The sequence below is a fragment of the Chrysoperla carnea genome, chromosome 5 (assembly GCF_905475395.1).
Source record: "Chrysoperla carnea chromosome 5, inChrCarn1.1, whole genome shotgun sequence".
NCBI lineage: Eukaryota > Metazoa > Arthropoda > Insecta > Neuroptera > Chrysopidae > Chrysoperla > Chrysoperla carnea.
Window position 1 is genome coordinate 41,064,902 of NC_058341.1, and position 17,045 is coordinate 41,081,946.

At 25.9% G+C, this 17,045-nt stretch overlaps 1 protein-coding gene across 1 annotated transcript in view; it reads left to right on the plus strand.

Moving 5' to 3' along the window:
* The window catches only part of LOC123301175 (protein gooseberry-like), a 37,203-nt gene that overhangs the window by 10,767 nt on the left and 9,391 nt on the right, over positions 1-17,045 (plus strand). The window contains exons 2-3 of the mRNA XM_044883908.1: positions 14,932-15,245; positions 15,535-15,652. Of these exons, the coding sequence (XP_044739843.1) occupies positions 14,932-15,245; positions 15,535-15,652 (432 nt within the window). The remainder of the gene's footprint in view (positions 1-14,931; positions 15,246-15,534; positions 15,653-17,045) is intronic.

Consider the following 17,045-nt stretch of genomic DNA (forward strand, 5'->3'; position numbering starts at 1 on the left):
TTAAGTTTCACCGGAGGATAAAATCATTTGTTCGTTGAAAGAAGTCATAATTTATATATTATTATATTAAATAAATTTAGCTTATTAGTCAAATAATTCTTATTTCTAGTAAACATTGATTTTTGGATTCATTGTTCTTTTCTACTTTTCTACTTTCCTTCTTTTAATTTTCAATTACACTTTTGTTATTTTTCTCAGCGACATTCAGCGAATTAAGGCTTTCAGCATGCGTTGAATAAATAGACAGATAAGAATAACTGTGCGAATAAAGTCATTATAACCCACTCTTTTAATGGTGGTTTTAATAGCATGGATCACTAGGTACTGCTCTTGTTAAGAATTAAGTCTGCCTTTGACAGCCAGAAATATAGTCTGATTTGTAGCTTATAATTTTTATTTTAACCAGTAATTCTTTCTTTGCCAAAAATTGATTAATTTTTGATTTGATATATAAAAAATTAATAAAATGACGTATCAAACACAATCAGAAGTTAATAATAAAAATGGTTGTAAAAATATAAAAAAAAGAAAAATTAAATTGTGCCATATTTTGGTGGGTGTCCAATTTTCTTACAATTATAACATTTCGGTTAAGTAAATAATGTCATATTGCTTTAAGATATGTATTTACATATTATTTTTTTGTTATTATTTATTCATTTTAATATAACAATATTAAAAAATATTTATAATAAATAATAATAATATATATTTATAATATTATAATATAATCTTTGTTTATTTTATTTATTGAACTCTACATACAAAGCCTTTTGATAAATGTATGCGGTGGAGTATTATAGGTACCTTGGTTCAAAACTTGTAGCTCGCAGGTCTTTGCTCAAAAATCTTTCTCACTACGTCACCATTGAGACTTTGCATATGTTCTGTTGAGAAACTTCTTGTATAAGAAACTGATCGATGGCCGAGCTCTTTCATAGGCTTATGGAAAACTTTAGATTGTACTCAAATAACCCGGTAGAAAAATCAACTTTCCATACATTCAATAAAAGATGTGTCCGTTAACCGAATTCAAGGGTGTGCCTAGAATACCTCATATTTTGCTTACCACTTCACAAATCGAGTATCTGTTCTTTGACTATCGGACGGTCGAAACTTCAACTGCTAATTTCATTGACTCTACATCAATAAAAATTCTCACATTTTATGCTTTGAAACCAAAGACAGTCAGAAATTCATGTACAGCAGAGCATCGATAATCGGGAATAAAAACCAGGGGTGTTCTAATTACTGAGATTGAATGGAAAACGAATTATAAATAAAATAAAGCAAGGAAAAACAGTATTGGAATGCACGTATTTAAACGAGATTTTCCGATTATTGAGACTCTACTGTACTTTGAATGATAAATAAGAGAGGTTGGTATCCTTTCAAAATAAACACACTCTACGTTGCTTTACTTTTTGCTAATAAATAATAGTTATATTAGAATATTATAAAATATTTTAAGTACCTATTATATTATTTTTTGCATAGTAATTGTAAAATGTATATATTACAATTTATTCTTAAATATATATAAATGATTTTTAATTAGAGTACAATGAACATGGTGGTATGTTTATGTTATTTACTGTAATAAGAATCAAGAATAAGTAAGATACCTAAGTAGCATGATATTTATTTACTGATTGTGTTAGGTACAAATAAATTGTACACATTTTATCATATCTACATTTATAAGAAATTGGTGTTTAGATTTGTGATTTCGAAATACTATTCAACTGTATACCGGATTTGCACAAAACAGAGCCTAGAAGGTAGCAAGTTACTCATTTGAAAACCATTGCGTAGATATTAATAAGAAAATTTGATATAACGAAAATATTTTGACTTGACTTTTTTCCACGTTAGATGGATGTAATGACAATTAAACATTTTGAAAAAGATTAATTCACTCAAAGTTTACTTAAGTAATTATGAAATAATGGATCAAAATGTTATTTAAATAAAGAAAATATTTTTATTGACACTTCTAGGGGTAGTTATAATGGGGATCCAACCATCCAAGTTACTTTTTGACCTTAGATTCGTGATCAGCGACCCCAAAAATCACCAAAAGACGACCAAAAATTCGAGGAAAATTCTCTGTCACTTCTAGGGGTGGCTTTGAGCTACATTGAGTTGCTTCATATCCTCAAATTCATTATCAACGATTTCATAAACCGCAGAGAGACAATTTCTGAGGTAAAATTTTGAATTAAACAAATTTTTTGTTCTGTCACTTATGGGGTAGTTTTAATAGGGTTGCAACCGTATTAAGTTGATTTTTAACCTTGAATTCATGATCAGCGACCTCAAAAGCCCTCGAGAGACGATTTTCGAGTTGAAATATTGATTTGTTTTCACTGTTACTATTTGGAGTGCTTTGGGAATGGGAAAACTATCCTAATTTCCTCAGTTTTTTCTGTCATGCCAAGGTTAGTGCGGCTGAATGTTCCTAGAGGTCTAAGGAACACGTATACAACAAATTTTTGAAATCGGAGCTGTTCCACAACTTCTCCACATTTTCCGGCTGATTTATTGTACTATATATGATTCTTAAATTGATTCAGGCAAACTTTTAGTGAACCATATAGTTTGTATTAGACGTGGTAAATAAAATATTTTATGTCAGCCATATTGCAAAATATAATATTCCATAATATTTAAATTTAAAATATAAATACATATTCATATTCCAACTCTATTCCAGTTAGTTTATTTATATTTTAAAATGTGAACAACAAATATTAAAAACATTTTCACTTTCTTAGCTACAAAGAAATAACCATAATACAAAACTTTACATACATTACAAAAACATAAACATTTGAAATATAATATTTGCACCCACTGGCTTCTTCGTTTAATCTTACACAGGGTGTTCTCGAGTTCCAGACGATAAACTTTTAAACTCAATACTTATGTAGCGAAGAACAAAAACTTTAAAAGATCTATTAAAATAAAATAAATTTTTTGAATGTACCTTGCAATGTACTTCTCATTTTGTACGATGGGATACTTTGTACGATCACCCTCAGGACACCCTATATTTCAATGATAATAATTGTTCTCTCATAAATACGATTGTTTGATGCGTTTTAAAATATAATTATTATACTGAAGAAATAATAAAAATAAAAACAACATAGGTTTCAAGAATATGAATAAATTTTATTAATTTTTTCATAATTTTATTATCCCACATATCCATCAACAAATGATATAAAAATAAATAAATTTGCAATCAACACTTGTAAATTATTAATAAATAATTACAGTTGAACCACTGTATAACGAAAATGTAGCTAGCAGTGACGGATTGAAAAAATTCCATGCTTTATGATAATCTTTTTAGTCAATCTTAAATTTACTATTTTTAATGTTTTTTTTTTTATCCAAATACCCAAATTCCTGCTGTTCTTTACGTATAACTAAAAGAATTTCTTCCAAACTTTATAACGAAAAATATAATAATACAAGGCTTTCCTACTGTAGGCCAGGAACATGTCTTTTGGAGGAAAATTTTTCTACAACATTATTTGTATTTGTTATAGGTTTTTGAAATTTCATCAAAGTAAATTCTTTGAATTTATCACTCATAAAGGGATTCTACTGTACATGATATTTTCTTGTATGTACATATATAATTGTAATTATATGTTATTAAATTAGATGAGTAATTTGTGTTAATATACACCTGTTTTTTTTATTTATTTATTCATTTTTTATATATATATTTTCTTATTTTTTTTCTGAATAAGTAGGTTAAAAAATTATTGAAATTTAATTTATTTATAGTTTTTTTTTTTTTTAATGTAAATTCAACACAAATACAGGTTGTAAAATTTTTAATCTAAATAAAGAATTACGAAGTGATACTCACAATCACTGCATTTTAACTGAGAATGGAGCGTAAATCGATACCGAACCGTTCCCAGTTTGTAAGGATTGTAAACTTTATAGATACCATTTTCAAAGTGTTTTCCCTTTTATCAAAATTTTTCATTACAATTGCTTAATGTTATAAAAATTAAACTCAAAATATTATATTTATATTAAACGAATCATGTATGTATAATATAATGAATTGTATGTATATAATAAGAATATGGTCAATTGATTCAACTAAATAGAATATAATTCTTTCTTCATATATATAATGTTCACCTTTTATATGATATATTATCTATAATATAAATATAATAGATATATTATATCAGTCCACTTAAACGTAAAAAAAAATTTTTAACAACAAATTACTTTGAATATACCTAACATACAAGAAGACATCATATCTTCTTACAATAGAGAATATATTTATAAAACTAATGTTATTATCAAGGTATTCATAGAGATGGTATTAAGTTAATATTCATCTATACCAATTGTCATATTTATGGAATATTTCTTTGTGAATGATACAATAAAAAAAAAAACACAAAATGAACAATTGCAAATGTTTTTATTGTAAATTCTTTTTCATAAAAGTTGACCAATAGGCTTTTCCACTCAACTAAGTGAGAATAATAACAAAAATTCAATAAATATCCTTCTATTTTCTGTCCGCATTATTTGAGTATTATAAAACAAACTTCAATACATATTTTATTTTAAGACTTTTCTAGTTCCGATAGTTTTGGACTGTGCTTGATGAAAAATCGATCCAAGTTCTTCATAGAAGATCGAGCACTTCTCTAATTATTTGAGAATCTTACTGGAAAATGAAAAAAAAATGAAATCATGATGATTACTTTATTTTCAATGCATCTATTCAAATGATTAATTATTTTATACTTATAAAGTTGTATCTGCTATAAAAAAAATTGTACCTCGGTGAGATTTGAACCCCAGACCTCCGGCATTTAAATCCAGTACTCTGTTTCATCCACCAAACGATTTTTTCTGTGCATAAAATTAAAATATGATTAAATATGAATAAAACTAATATTATTATCAAGTTATTCATAGTTGGATAGTATTATAGTTGGTATTTATCTATTTCAACTGTCATATTTATGGAATATTTCTTTGTAAATGTTACAATAAATAAATAAAAATAACACAAAATGAACTTTATAAATGTTTTTAGTATAAATATTCTCTTTTATATACAATAAGAGTTGACCAATAGGCTTTTCCACTCAACTAAATGATAATAATAAACTAAAATTTATTTATAATAAATATGTTGTTATTTTTCAATGATGAATATGTATACATACATATAATATTATATTTTTTTATAAATAATAATAATTGTATATTCATCTTGAAGTACTATCATAGAGGGTGGTCTTTTTTTATGTTATTATTTATTAATAATGTAACAATAATGGTATAAATGATTCGTAAATAGCGTTTGTGTTTTGTTATTACTATATATTGTACATTGTTGTTATTAGATTTTATTTCTATTATTATCTATGTCTATTATTATGTATTGAATCTTCTTCAGTTTTGACATTTTCTTTTTTGAATTCCAATATACTTTTAAGATGTCTTTTAGAGATGTTTACATTTTTTAATTTTTGTTTAATCTTCAAAAAATGCCGTTTATATTTTATTGGTTTATCATTCATTCATCTATTATAATTAAGATTATCTACAAACTTACGGTGCTTTTTGGAAAAAATAAACTTTTGAAACGATCTCGATATATTTTAATTCAACAATTCATTTGTAAATTAGAAAAACTAGGCTCTAAAAAGTAAGCCAACTTAATTGCGCGTTTCTCTATTTTTATTTTTAATTTTACTTAAATTAATAAAACGTACTAATTACTATAATCGGCAATTAAAATATTAATTACTTGTATTTAATAAAATAATAATAAAAAAATTAATTTCTTATATTCATTTTTTTTAAACACATAAGAAATTTCTGAATATTAATCGTCCGATAATGCGTATACTTATATTTTTAAAATTAAAATATAATTACCTAATTTAGTATACAGGTTAGCTAATTAAAATTAGTTCGGTTTTAGTTTTAGTCAAATCTATCCACAATGATTTATTACTAGCTTAATTTTAAATTTGTCTTCAACAGAAAATCAATTCAAAATCGGAGATTTGGAGTTAGTTGGTAAGAAATTATTTTCATAAAAAAAAACATTTAAAACAATGTTGAATTATTTTTTTGAATTATTAGTTCCTGATTTATTTCGATATTTATCAATTTCGAAAAAATTTATTTTTAGTTCCGTTAAAGTTTTTACACTAAACTTTCATAGATAAATCGATTTAAAAAATTGTAATAAATTCAAAAGTAATTCCTTCAGCAATTTCATAATTTTTTTTTAATTAAAATTACTTTTTATTAAGCTTTTAAACAAATTAAAAAATTATTAATATTTTTGCTAAATGAGATCTAAATATCAAAATTGTTAATTTCTAATTTAATACTATTACTATATTTTCTGCTTTTAATATTAAATTTTTGAATTTATTTTTTCGAAATATATTTTTATTGTTTAATCTCTGCGTTGCAATTAAACTGCTAACATGGCGAAAAAGATTAATTTCTTGTTTTTTGGGAAAAAATTTTTACAAGACTTAACAATTTTTATGCCGAAATAGTATATATACATATAAGTTTATCTGAATTGGCAATTTCCTGTATCAGGCAAAAAATTTGTAGGCCAGTTTTCTCTTATAAAAATTATAACTTTTGTATTCATATAAAATTTGGTTTAAGAAGAATTTAAATACCAAAATTTTAACATTAGTTATTTATATGTGATTAGTTACCAATACTGATTATAGCTTTGAAAAAGAGTAGGTAATTAATTTGTGCTGACAATATTTTTATATAAAATACAAATTTGCTTATTTGCAGTGAACAATATTTTATTTTTGTTGAGTACAAAAGAATATTTTTGACCAATCTTTATATTTTATTAGTTTTTATTAAATTATATAGAACTAATTAAAATACCATTCTAATAGTCAATAAAATAATTAATATTTTATTATTCCACCAGCATAATACGTCTGTTCTTTTTATACCATAGTGTAAACACAATTTGCAGTAAGTGTAAGTAGTACAGAATTGTTTTACATTGTAATTGACTATAGAACTATCGTTGACTACGTACTCTCAGTGTAGGTACTACAACAAAACCAAAAGAACAAACTAATTTTATGGGGATTTTACTAGTTCATAAAGTACATTAAATATTATACATATTTACTGAATCATTCAAAGATTGAATCACGTTGTTTGAGTAATTTGATTCTAGTTCATTTCAAAAACGATGTTGAATCATATTTAGGATCATTGGAAAAAAGTTTGATAAAAACAGCAAACATATGCATACACATTTCATTATTCAAAAATCGCCACTTTGGTCGCTGGTTGAAATATTCGTTTCAGCTCCACCCCAAATGTATATGCAGTAAGAATATCTCACTTTCCTATTAGTTGAATCGATAAAAAGCTGTAAATATATGCGAGATAATAATATTTTCGATTAAAGTTCGCGTGTGGACTATACCAAAGGGACACAGCTTTCTTGTAATATAATGAACGGTTATTATATAATGTTTTTTTTGTTCTGAATCATAGTTTCTCTTCGCGATATAAACTATAAAGGGTAATATGCTGTACCATGGATACAATGTACCTTGATTAATTCTCTGCTTTCGCGACAGATATGTCTATGAGATAGCAACTACATGAAAGCAAAGTATTGTTACTAGAAGTCGATAACCGAACAAAATGATTATCCATGTAAAATATTTCAGTTTAAAGCAAAACGTAAAATGATGAAATGGTAAAGTTACAAAGACTCATCGTCGTGTACCTAGAATCAAACAATGCATTGTACCACGAATACATAATAATAGGTACGTATTCCTGATGTATAGGTTACATTTGCATTAGCGTAGTAAAATATAAAAATTCTCGAAAGAATTGCTTTTTGCTGCGGAAAAATCGTACCATAAACATAGACTATTTCCAGTGTGAAAATTTAAAAAATGGCTTTAAGAAATACATGAATGTAAATTTTGATCCCTGGTACACTATACTCTCCTCTACTATTACTTAAAAATCACTTTTTTTTTTATTATTATTAGATATTATTAAATACTTTTATTTTTTGTTCATAGATTTTTTCCGAACAATAAAGAATTTGTTTTTGTTTAAAACAGAAAAAAAAAAAGTTTTAATAATAATAAAAGATTTTTTTTTCTAAGATATTTCATTATTTTTGTAATAATAAAACATTAAACACAAAAAAAAAAAAACATATTTATAGCGGTATTCAAATCAAAAAATTTTATTAAGCACTTTGATCCGTCCTTGTTGTTTATTCATTATTACTCAGAAATCAGAAATGTATTGTTTATACAGGTGTTTGGTTATATATGTACATTTTTGTTCAATGGCTCATTTCTACAATGAAAATTTTTGTTCTTTTAATGAGTAGGTATCCACCGAATAAGTTACTATAAAATTACACCACCGAAAGAGTAACTATTAAAAACAACGAATTCTTCTGATAATAAAACTTTATTAAATAAAGTAGCATTTCAAGGTAAACAAAATTTTTTGGAACATTTCTCTCTAACCCATCTCAAAAAATTTTTCATGAGGTAAATTTCTTAAAAATTAAATAATTTTATATATTTTACTAAAACTTTTTGTTCAAAGTTGTTTTTAAGTTTAGACAGGGCGATAGAACACTAATATTTTATTCTATTTTGATTCTATACGATCCATAAACATTTTTTTTGGCAACGTCAGGATGCATTTTCGAGAGTGCATCTTATGGCGTTAACAACAAAAATTTATTACTTAGTATTATCTCTAAATTGTTATTAAATGCATCCGTAATAATTACTCGGATATTTTTGAGATTGCAGATCATGAATATGATGTCTAAAATACTCCTCTTTTATTTATAGTATTCATTCAATTACAATCTTAAAATGTTTCACCGTCAAAAACCAAATTTTGACGCTAAGATCTTTGACTTACAATTAATTGAAAAAAATGAAATCATTTACTTTAATTATTTAATTGCAATGAAGTTTTTGAATTATTGTGTACTCTTTGAATTAAAAAATTTTACTATCAAATTGCATGAAATCGTTATCAAAATCTTACATATTTTTAAATATGCTGCTTATCTGAAAATTCCCACAAAAAAGTTCTTTCAAAATATATTTGAAGGTCTTCGGATCTAACAAATGAACGAAATTTTATGTTAACATACAACTGGAATAAAGCTCAATTAACCCGTAAGAACAAAACTATTTTCTTTGTTAAGAAAGTCTTGCCCGTTAGTTTATCTACGTATTTCGGAAACAATTTATATACTTGCGCTTATGAAAATTATCCTAAAGACCATAAACATAAAATTATTATTATTTTTGAATAGGGCCTTTTTAACTCTAGAAAATTGACCTTGAAATGTATAATCAATGTTATCACTTAAATATTGGAATGAAACAAATTTTTATTTTTGTCTGGCAAGGTAAATACCCCTTCAAAATAAGACAAGTAGTCTTAATATTTTCGAAACTATATTTCAGAATTTACTTGATGAAAAACCGCTGTTAAGTCACTATATTTTCAGGAAATTTATGTGGGGTCTTTTTAAATGTTATCCGAAAACAGCTCTACTTTAAGCAACAGGAAACTTAATTAAAAGTCAGAAAAAAACCTCATACACGATGACTATGTAAAAATCCACATAAAAGTCTGAACAAAATCAATTAAATATCGATTCTTTCATCTTTTTAAAAGATCTTTTTTTATGATATTATTAAATAATCTTTTATAAATACTCCCTTTCTTCTCCATTAACGTCACTATTTGTCCCAAACACACAGCCAAACAATAATTGGAAGTGTTAATAATATAATATCAGGTGAAAAAATGTAAATAAATAGCAGTATAACATGTCGGTATCGGTATTCTTTTTTACCGTCGCTCCATATCAAAAAAGATACTTTGAATTATTATTTTTTTTTTTTTTTGTAAATTAATAATTTATCGATTATTATTGACCTCACGATGTTTATATAATGCTCAACAGTTTTTATTTGCAATTCCCTGTATTGAAGTCGAGTTCTTGTAGATATATGTTAATTAATTTTAGAATTTTAGGGATTATTTTTTTTGATTTGATTGTTTTTGCCTAGCATTGTTTGGTCCTGTTTATCCTGAATAATAATTTCAAACCTGTAAGAAAAATTTGTTTTACCAAAAACTTGAAGAAAAAAGTGTAGAAAAATTACAAGACTAGTGATGTTATTTACAAAAATAATTTATTTTTAGTAATTTTAATAAAATAATTTTACTGCAAACATATAAAAAATACGAAACTTTTATGGTAAAATTACAATTTTTTTGAAAAAATGATGCATTTGAAAAGCTACGATTGTATTTTTACTAAACCGTTATGCGTTTCGGTTTTCAAAGCTTTTAAGTGAAATGACCAAAGAAATATGACACTATATGAAGTTAAAAATTAATCAAAAAAAGCCAATTTTAATATTTTGAACATTTTCGAGAATACAATAAATAGCGTGAGGTGTAGTAGGATACCCGGGATGAACTATGTTGTTTTCCTTATAATTTATATATTTTGATTTAAAAGAAAATTTTAAAATTGGGAGTGGGCAGCGTAACCACAAGACCACGGTTCATTGAGAATACTATTAATAATTCAATATAATAAACTCTAAGAAAAATTATTGTTCGGTCAGTGTCGAACCCTTCTTTGCTTAGCCCATATCCATTGAACGCGCCTTAAAGAACAAAGCTCCAAAAGGGAAAAATTAGATCATTTCTTTTATTCCAATAATTTTTGTATATCAAATTTCCATAGAAACTTAAAACGAAATATACTAACCTATTAGATAAACTTTTTTGTTATCATTATTATTTGTAAGATGAAGAAAATTCCTTTAGGACATAACTTTTTAATAAAACGAGAAAAAAAAATCGATTCCTTGAATATAATAAAATTGAATATAATAAAAAACTTTATTTATTAAAATGAGGATTAGAGGTAGTTTAGTATAATCACAACATATTTTTTATCATCTTTTAATAAAAGTTCGACATTCAAATTTAGAAAGTAGTAAATTTTCCTTTTCCAATGCTATAATTTATACAAACTCTACCTACGTCGCAATGAAACCTTGCAATGCATTATTTAACTCAAGAAATACAATTGGAATTGTACGTTCCAAATGTTTTCTTGTTCCAATATGCCCTTTCACCATTTGACGAATAATTTCAAAATAGAAGTTTGTGTATTTAGTTGGAAAAGCTATATTACCGGACACTTATGGAGTTTGCTGCAGCTATAACAGTCCGGAAATGTGATTTTCCTACGGATTACACACGCTAGTTTATCCCGATTGTCAAGGAGTGCCTATGTTTTTCGCATCTATATTGTTTGTATGTATGCATGTATATTTGTTTGTAAGTTTCTTTATTACTCCGCGTCTTCCAAACAGCTCTATCGATTTCAACATTTAAGGTCTCATTATATTTATCTCAAAAACCCCAGTGTTTTTAGATAGTTTTTTGAAGAAAAAAATGGCATCAAAATAAGACAACAATAAGATAACAACAACAATAAGTAAAATAATAAATAAGTGGGTAAACAAATTAAAAAATTCATTGAGTTGAAAAAATTGCATTCGTGTCTAGAACTCGAATAGCCTAATCGGTAGGGCGCTTGACATGAATCCAATTGAAGTCCTCTTTCGAGTGTTTTTTTTTCAATTCTCTTTAATTAGGAAAAAAAGGTTAAAAAGTTTTAATATAGTATACTGGTAGGATTTTTTTATTCCTGGGACACTGAAAGGTCGAAAATCGTACAATTATAATAAATATTAATTTTTTTATACCATGGTTTGAGAACTTTTTTGTATAAAATGTAAACTTTATGTGACTTAGCTCCGATATATACATTATATCTGAAGTACAATCTTTTAAATAACAATAAAAATTAGATGAATCGAAGCGTTTATTATAAAATACATAATTTAATAAATCATATACATAATATAAAACTTGGTTATAGGAACAATTAAATTAGTTTTCAAATAATCGTAATAAAATTTATTAGTAAAATCGACCACATTGTTTGCGTTATAAAAGATATTTATTATGGAGGATGGTATTCGAATTCTCTTTATACATGTACATCTTTATTCAATTGGTTTATGTGTTTGTTATACCCCTAAAGGCTGACTTTGATCATTTTCTTCTTATAGAACTTCTGTTCTGATACATATAATAATCATCATGAAACTGTAGATGACAATGGTAGAGTAATATTGATCCTAGTATCAAATTTCGTAACATAAACATTTTGGTATGTGAGCACGGAAAAACATAATTCTTCACAATTCTTACAGGCAACACTCAATTTCATTTTTCGGTATTTTTTTTTTTTCGAAAAATTTTATCCTCTTGTTTCATAAAGAATTGATTCTTTAATGTGAAAAACGAAGACTATTTTTTACAAAGAAATTTAATAGAATATTGTTATTACATTATTCGTTGTGTGCGCAGCCATGGTAGGGGCAATAAAATCGATGCCAGTGCTTCAGTGAAAAATTTTTTCGTTAAAGGAGGCTGTTATGACTAATTTGTAATTCTGTACATGTTTATGTTATAGAAATGGTCAAATAAAAATTATTGAAAAACACGAACTTATTAAACCTAATGCATTAAAAATTGTGAAAATAAGAAATCAAATTGCACAAACATTATTTTTCAAATGTAAATTATCATAATTATTTATTTAAATTTTTAAGACAATAATATTAAATTTTCAATGTAAGTCATAATTGCAATCCATACAATTATATATGCATCCATACAGTTCTATAATAAGTAGTGTATCGTTACCATGGAAACGCTTCCGATAAAACTCACGCACGGTGCGAATTCCAAAAAATATACCAATAAAAATAATGAATTCCCTTTAAACTTAAAAATGCTTCTTATTTATTTTCTCACAAATATAAAAATGTTACTTGGATCACTATGATTCTACCGTCCTTATATATGACAAACGACCACTCTACTATACTATTGTACAATCTACAGAAATATTTAAAGGAGAGAATGTCTTCCCCAACTTTGTGAAGTTGAAAAAATATACAGATGATTCAAAAATATATGGTTCTGTTTTTCGAATTTTTGGTTATAAAATTTATTTAAGAGCACACAGTAAAAAATAATTACTGGACTGAAATAAACGAGTTACTAGGCTGTTAGTGTTCTCACAATAAGTAAATCTTTCTTGATTCAACGATTTCAATATTAATTCAAGAAAATATTTAATAAGTATCATGTAAAGAACATATTGTGAACCGTTGTTGTTAATGAAACTTACTTAAAATTGTTGTTTTTTATGTATTTCCTAGACAAAATTTACAAAACTACCCAAATATATCAATCATCTACCTATTGTCGGATAAAAATTGTTCAAATTTTACGTAAAAAAAAAAAAATTAATTAATTTTTGTATATACCTTCTCAATTATCGAACGTGAGAGGAAAAAATGCCGAAAAAAGATAATACAAAAAAATTTTCTGTAAAGTCATCGTTAAAACTGCTTCTGTATTATCCAATGATTTTTTTAAATAGAAATTTATAATTATTTTTTATTATGAATTAAAAACTGTGTTTTTTTTTTTGTTCAAAATGTTATACAATAAGGTATCAGATAACATATTGGTGACGGTTTTAAGACCTTTTTGAATTCACCGAGAAAGAACTATACATGACTTAAATGACTTTCAACACATAATTCCATGATTTAATAGTTTTTTTTTTTTCTAAAAAAGTACTATTTTTTATTCGTCTAAGCTCCCACAGCAGTAACAAATACGACATAAAACCTCTTATAACATAAAGGTAAAAATGGTTAAATATCCTAGAAATCGCTGCAGAATAATTTAATTATTTTAAATAGTCATTTTTATGAAAAAGGCGATACATAAAATACAAATGAAATTAGGCCTCCCAAATAAAAACATTTTTCCTGAATAACTAATTTCAAAAATAAGATTAATTTTCCATAAATAACATAAAGAAAAAGGCGTTTTTATTCTACCATATGTATTATTCTTTGGCTATCATTTTTTTTTTTTTAATTTTTTTTGACTTGTTTGTTACCGTTCAGGGTGCTTGGCCTGAGAAATCAGATTTATTTTGTGTGATTCAAGAACGGATGTTCAAAAAATTATTTTTCTTGATTTGAATGATAGAAATAAAGAAATCATTAGGGAAATGTAAAATTATATTTGATTGCAAATGGAATGTTGGCGAAATAAATCAAAAAAAAGGTGTCTAATGTCTCTGCAGTAAATAAATCATTGGTTCCAGTTAATTTACTATATAAAATACGTTTTTGTGTGCAAAAACCACGCTTACATGTTTTTAGTTTTTATGAATTGTTAAGAAATTCTCGCGTATTGATTATACAATTTAATATTCATTATATAAGTTTAATTGGCCGTATTTCTAAAGCAACTTAATTTACCACTTGAATATTCATTTTAGACTTTCAAGACCGACCTTTTTTCTATTTTATGAATTTGAGAATCGCAAACATATTTAAAAATTAACCAATCAGAGACGTTTTATATTTTAACAATTTTGAATTTCATTTTCAATGTAGAAAGTAGGCAGTTTAAAAACAGTAATTGGTTTTTCGGCCAGTTCCGGGTATTAAGTTATATAAAAGCTTTGCTTACAATAATTCAACATACTGTATAAAATAGGAAAGCATATCAGAAATATGGTAAATTAAAACCAAAGCATTGGATATAAATTAAATATTTCGCTTCTTATTGAGCTAAACATTTTTTGCGAAACTTAAATATTCTCTTGAAGCTTAATTTTTCTTAGACAAATCGTTAATTGTATTTGTTATCTTTCAGGTCAAGGGCGTGTAAATCAATTAGGTGGAGTATTCATAAATGGTCGTCCATTACCAAATCACATTCGATTGAAAATTGTGGAAATGGCTGCAGCTGGTGTACGACCATGTGTTATTTCGCGTCAATTACGTGTATCACATGGTTGTGTATCGAAAATTTTAAATCGATATCAAGAAACTGGAAGTATACGACCAGGTGTTATTGGTGGCTCAAAACCACGTGTTGCAACCGCAGAAGTTGAAGCACGTATTGAGCAATTGAAACGTGAACAACCTGGTATTTTTTCATGGGAAATTCGTGATAAACTTGTCAAAGTAAGTAAATAAATAAACAACTCTCTTTTACATACAGTAAAACTTTATAATATACACTTGAGTTTTAAGAATGCCTCCTGTCCATTTTCAACTTTTAGTAAATAACTTTTCACGTTTCTCTCTTGTTAAATGTACTTGTACTCTCGGTCCGTAGGTTTCGGTAATTGGAAAAAAAAAGTAATATTTTTATCTTCTACGAGACTGGTACTTCATCCTAATGGCCAGCTTTTACTCCATTTATACTAGAGATCGTCATTTATTTAATATGTTATATGATTTATTTTTCTAGGAAGGAATATGTGACAAGAATTCAGCACCATCAGTCAGTTCAATAAGTCGATTATTACGTGGGGGTAAACGTGACGAATCCGATCCTAGGAAAAATCATTCAATTGATGGAATTCTTGGTAAGTAATAATTATTATTTAATATCTATACAAATATATAAATATTTTCATTTATTCTACGTGATATTTTTATTTAATTAGTTTTGACATTAATTTCGTTTTAATTGCTGTATAATGAATGTTTTACATAGACCGGCATTTTATCAAATAAATAATTGTTTATGCTATAAATAAAATTTATTTTTGACAAAGGAAATGTTTATAAATATTTGACAAAAAAAAAGCTATTAGTAATATTAGTGTTAAAATATTCACTAAAAAAATCAATTTGAAAAGATAAAATAGAGCGAGAAGTATAGTGGCCCACCCGGTAGGGACTAAATTATTTTCTCTATAATGTGTATGGGATTCGACTTGATGACTCGGGCACCGTAATTATAAGACTACGATCTCATTGTGAAAATATTAGTAATATTTTCAAGGTAATAAAGTATCAAAAATGTTGATCGCTCGATCGCTCGGTGTCGACCACTTTTTTTTCCACATAGTTCCAAAATCTGAAGAGTCAAAACAAATTTTAAATTTAACCAATTTAATTATTTTTTGTATTGAAAGTCTTTTAAACTTATCCCCACGATGAATGCCAAGTTAGAAACTAGTAATTTTTCGTTTGAAATATTTATGATACCTATATCATGAAAAGAAACACAAATTAAATGAAATTGATGTAACTTATTAATGGTGGAAGTTACATTACATTACATTAGAATTTGTAAAATATGTATACTTATATGTGGTAAAATGCGCCATTTTTTATCTGGGACTAAACTTGGTAAAAATTCTGTTCGTTTCCAAAAGAATGATTGTAAAAAAAAATTTGTAGAAATCAAAATGAACAAGCGTTTGCCAGAGTTTCGCATAAATATACATAAAAAGTAGAAAAAAATCAATTTAAAATTTTTCTCTTTCTTTTGAAGTCGTTGAAGTCGAATAAGTATTCTAAACAAACTTAACACTTAACTTCATAAAAATGATTGATTTCTAATCAAGTAGATTGACTGTTTAAATATATATATGCATTGCATTAAGTATTTCCCAATTACCAATAGTCAAAGAACTTTTAATTTGATTGATTTTATGACGACTGACTGAATTTTAATTATTATATAATGAAAGTATATTTAATATTTTTAATTATTTACGACTTAAAGTGTATTAAGTACCTTTCTTATTATATTTGGAGAATAAAATTTATCAAAAATTGACAGTTTTAAAATTAAGGACATATTTTAAAGTAAGCCGCAATCTTTTATATAGATCAAAAAAATAAATGTTTAAAATATTGATAAAGGAGAGTTAGTTAATAGCTGACTGTTACTTTCCCGCTTCACTGAATAGTCTTAATATTATTCAAAGCTTATAATCAGAATTAATATAAAAAATAAAAATGTGC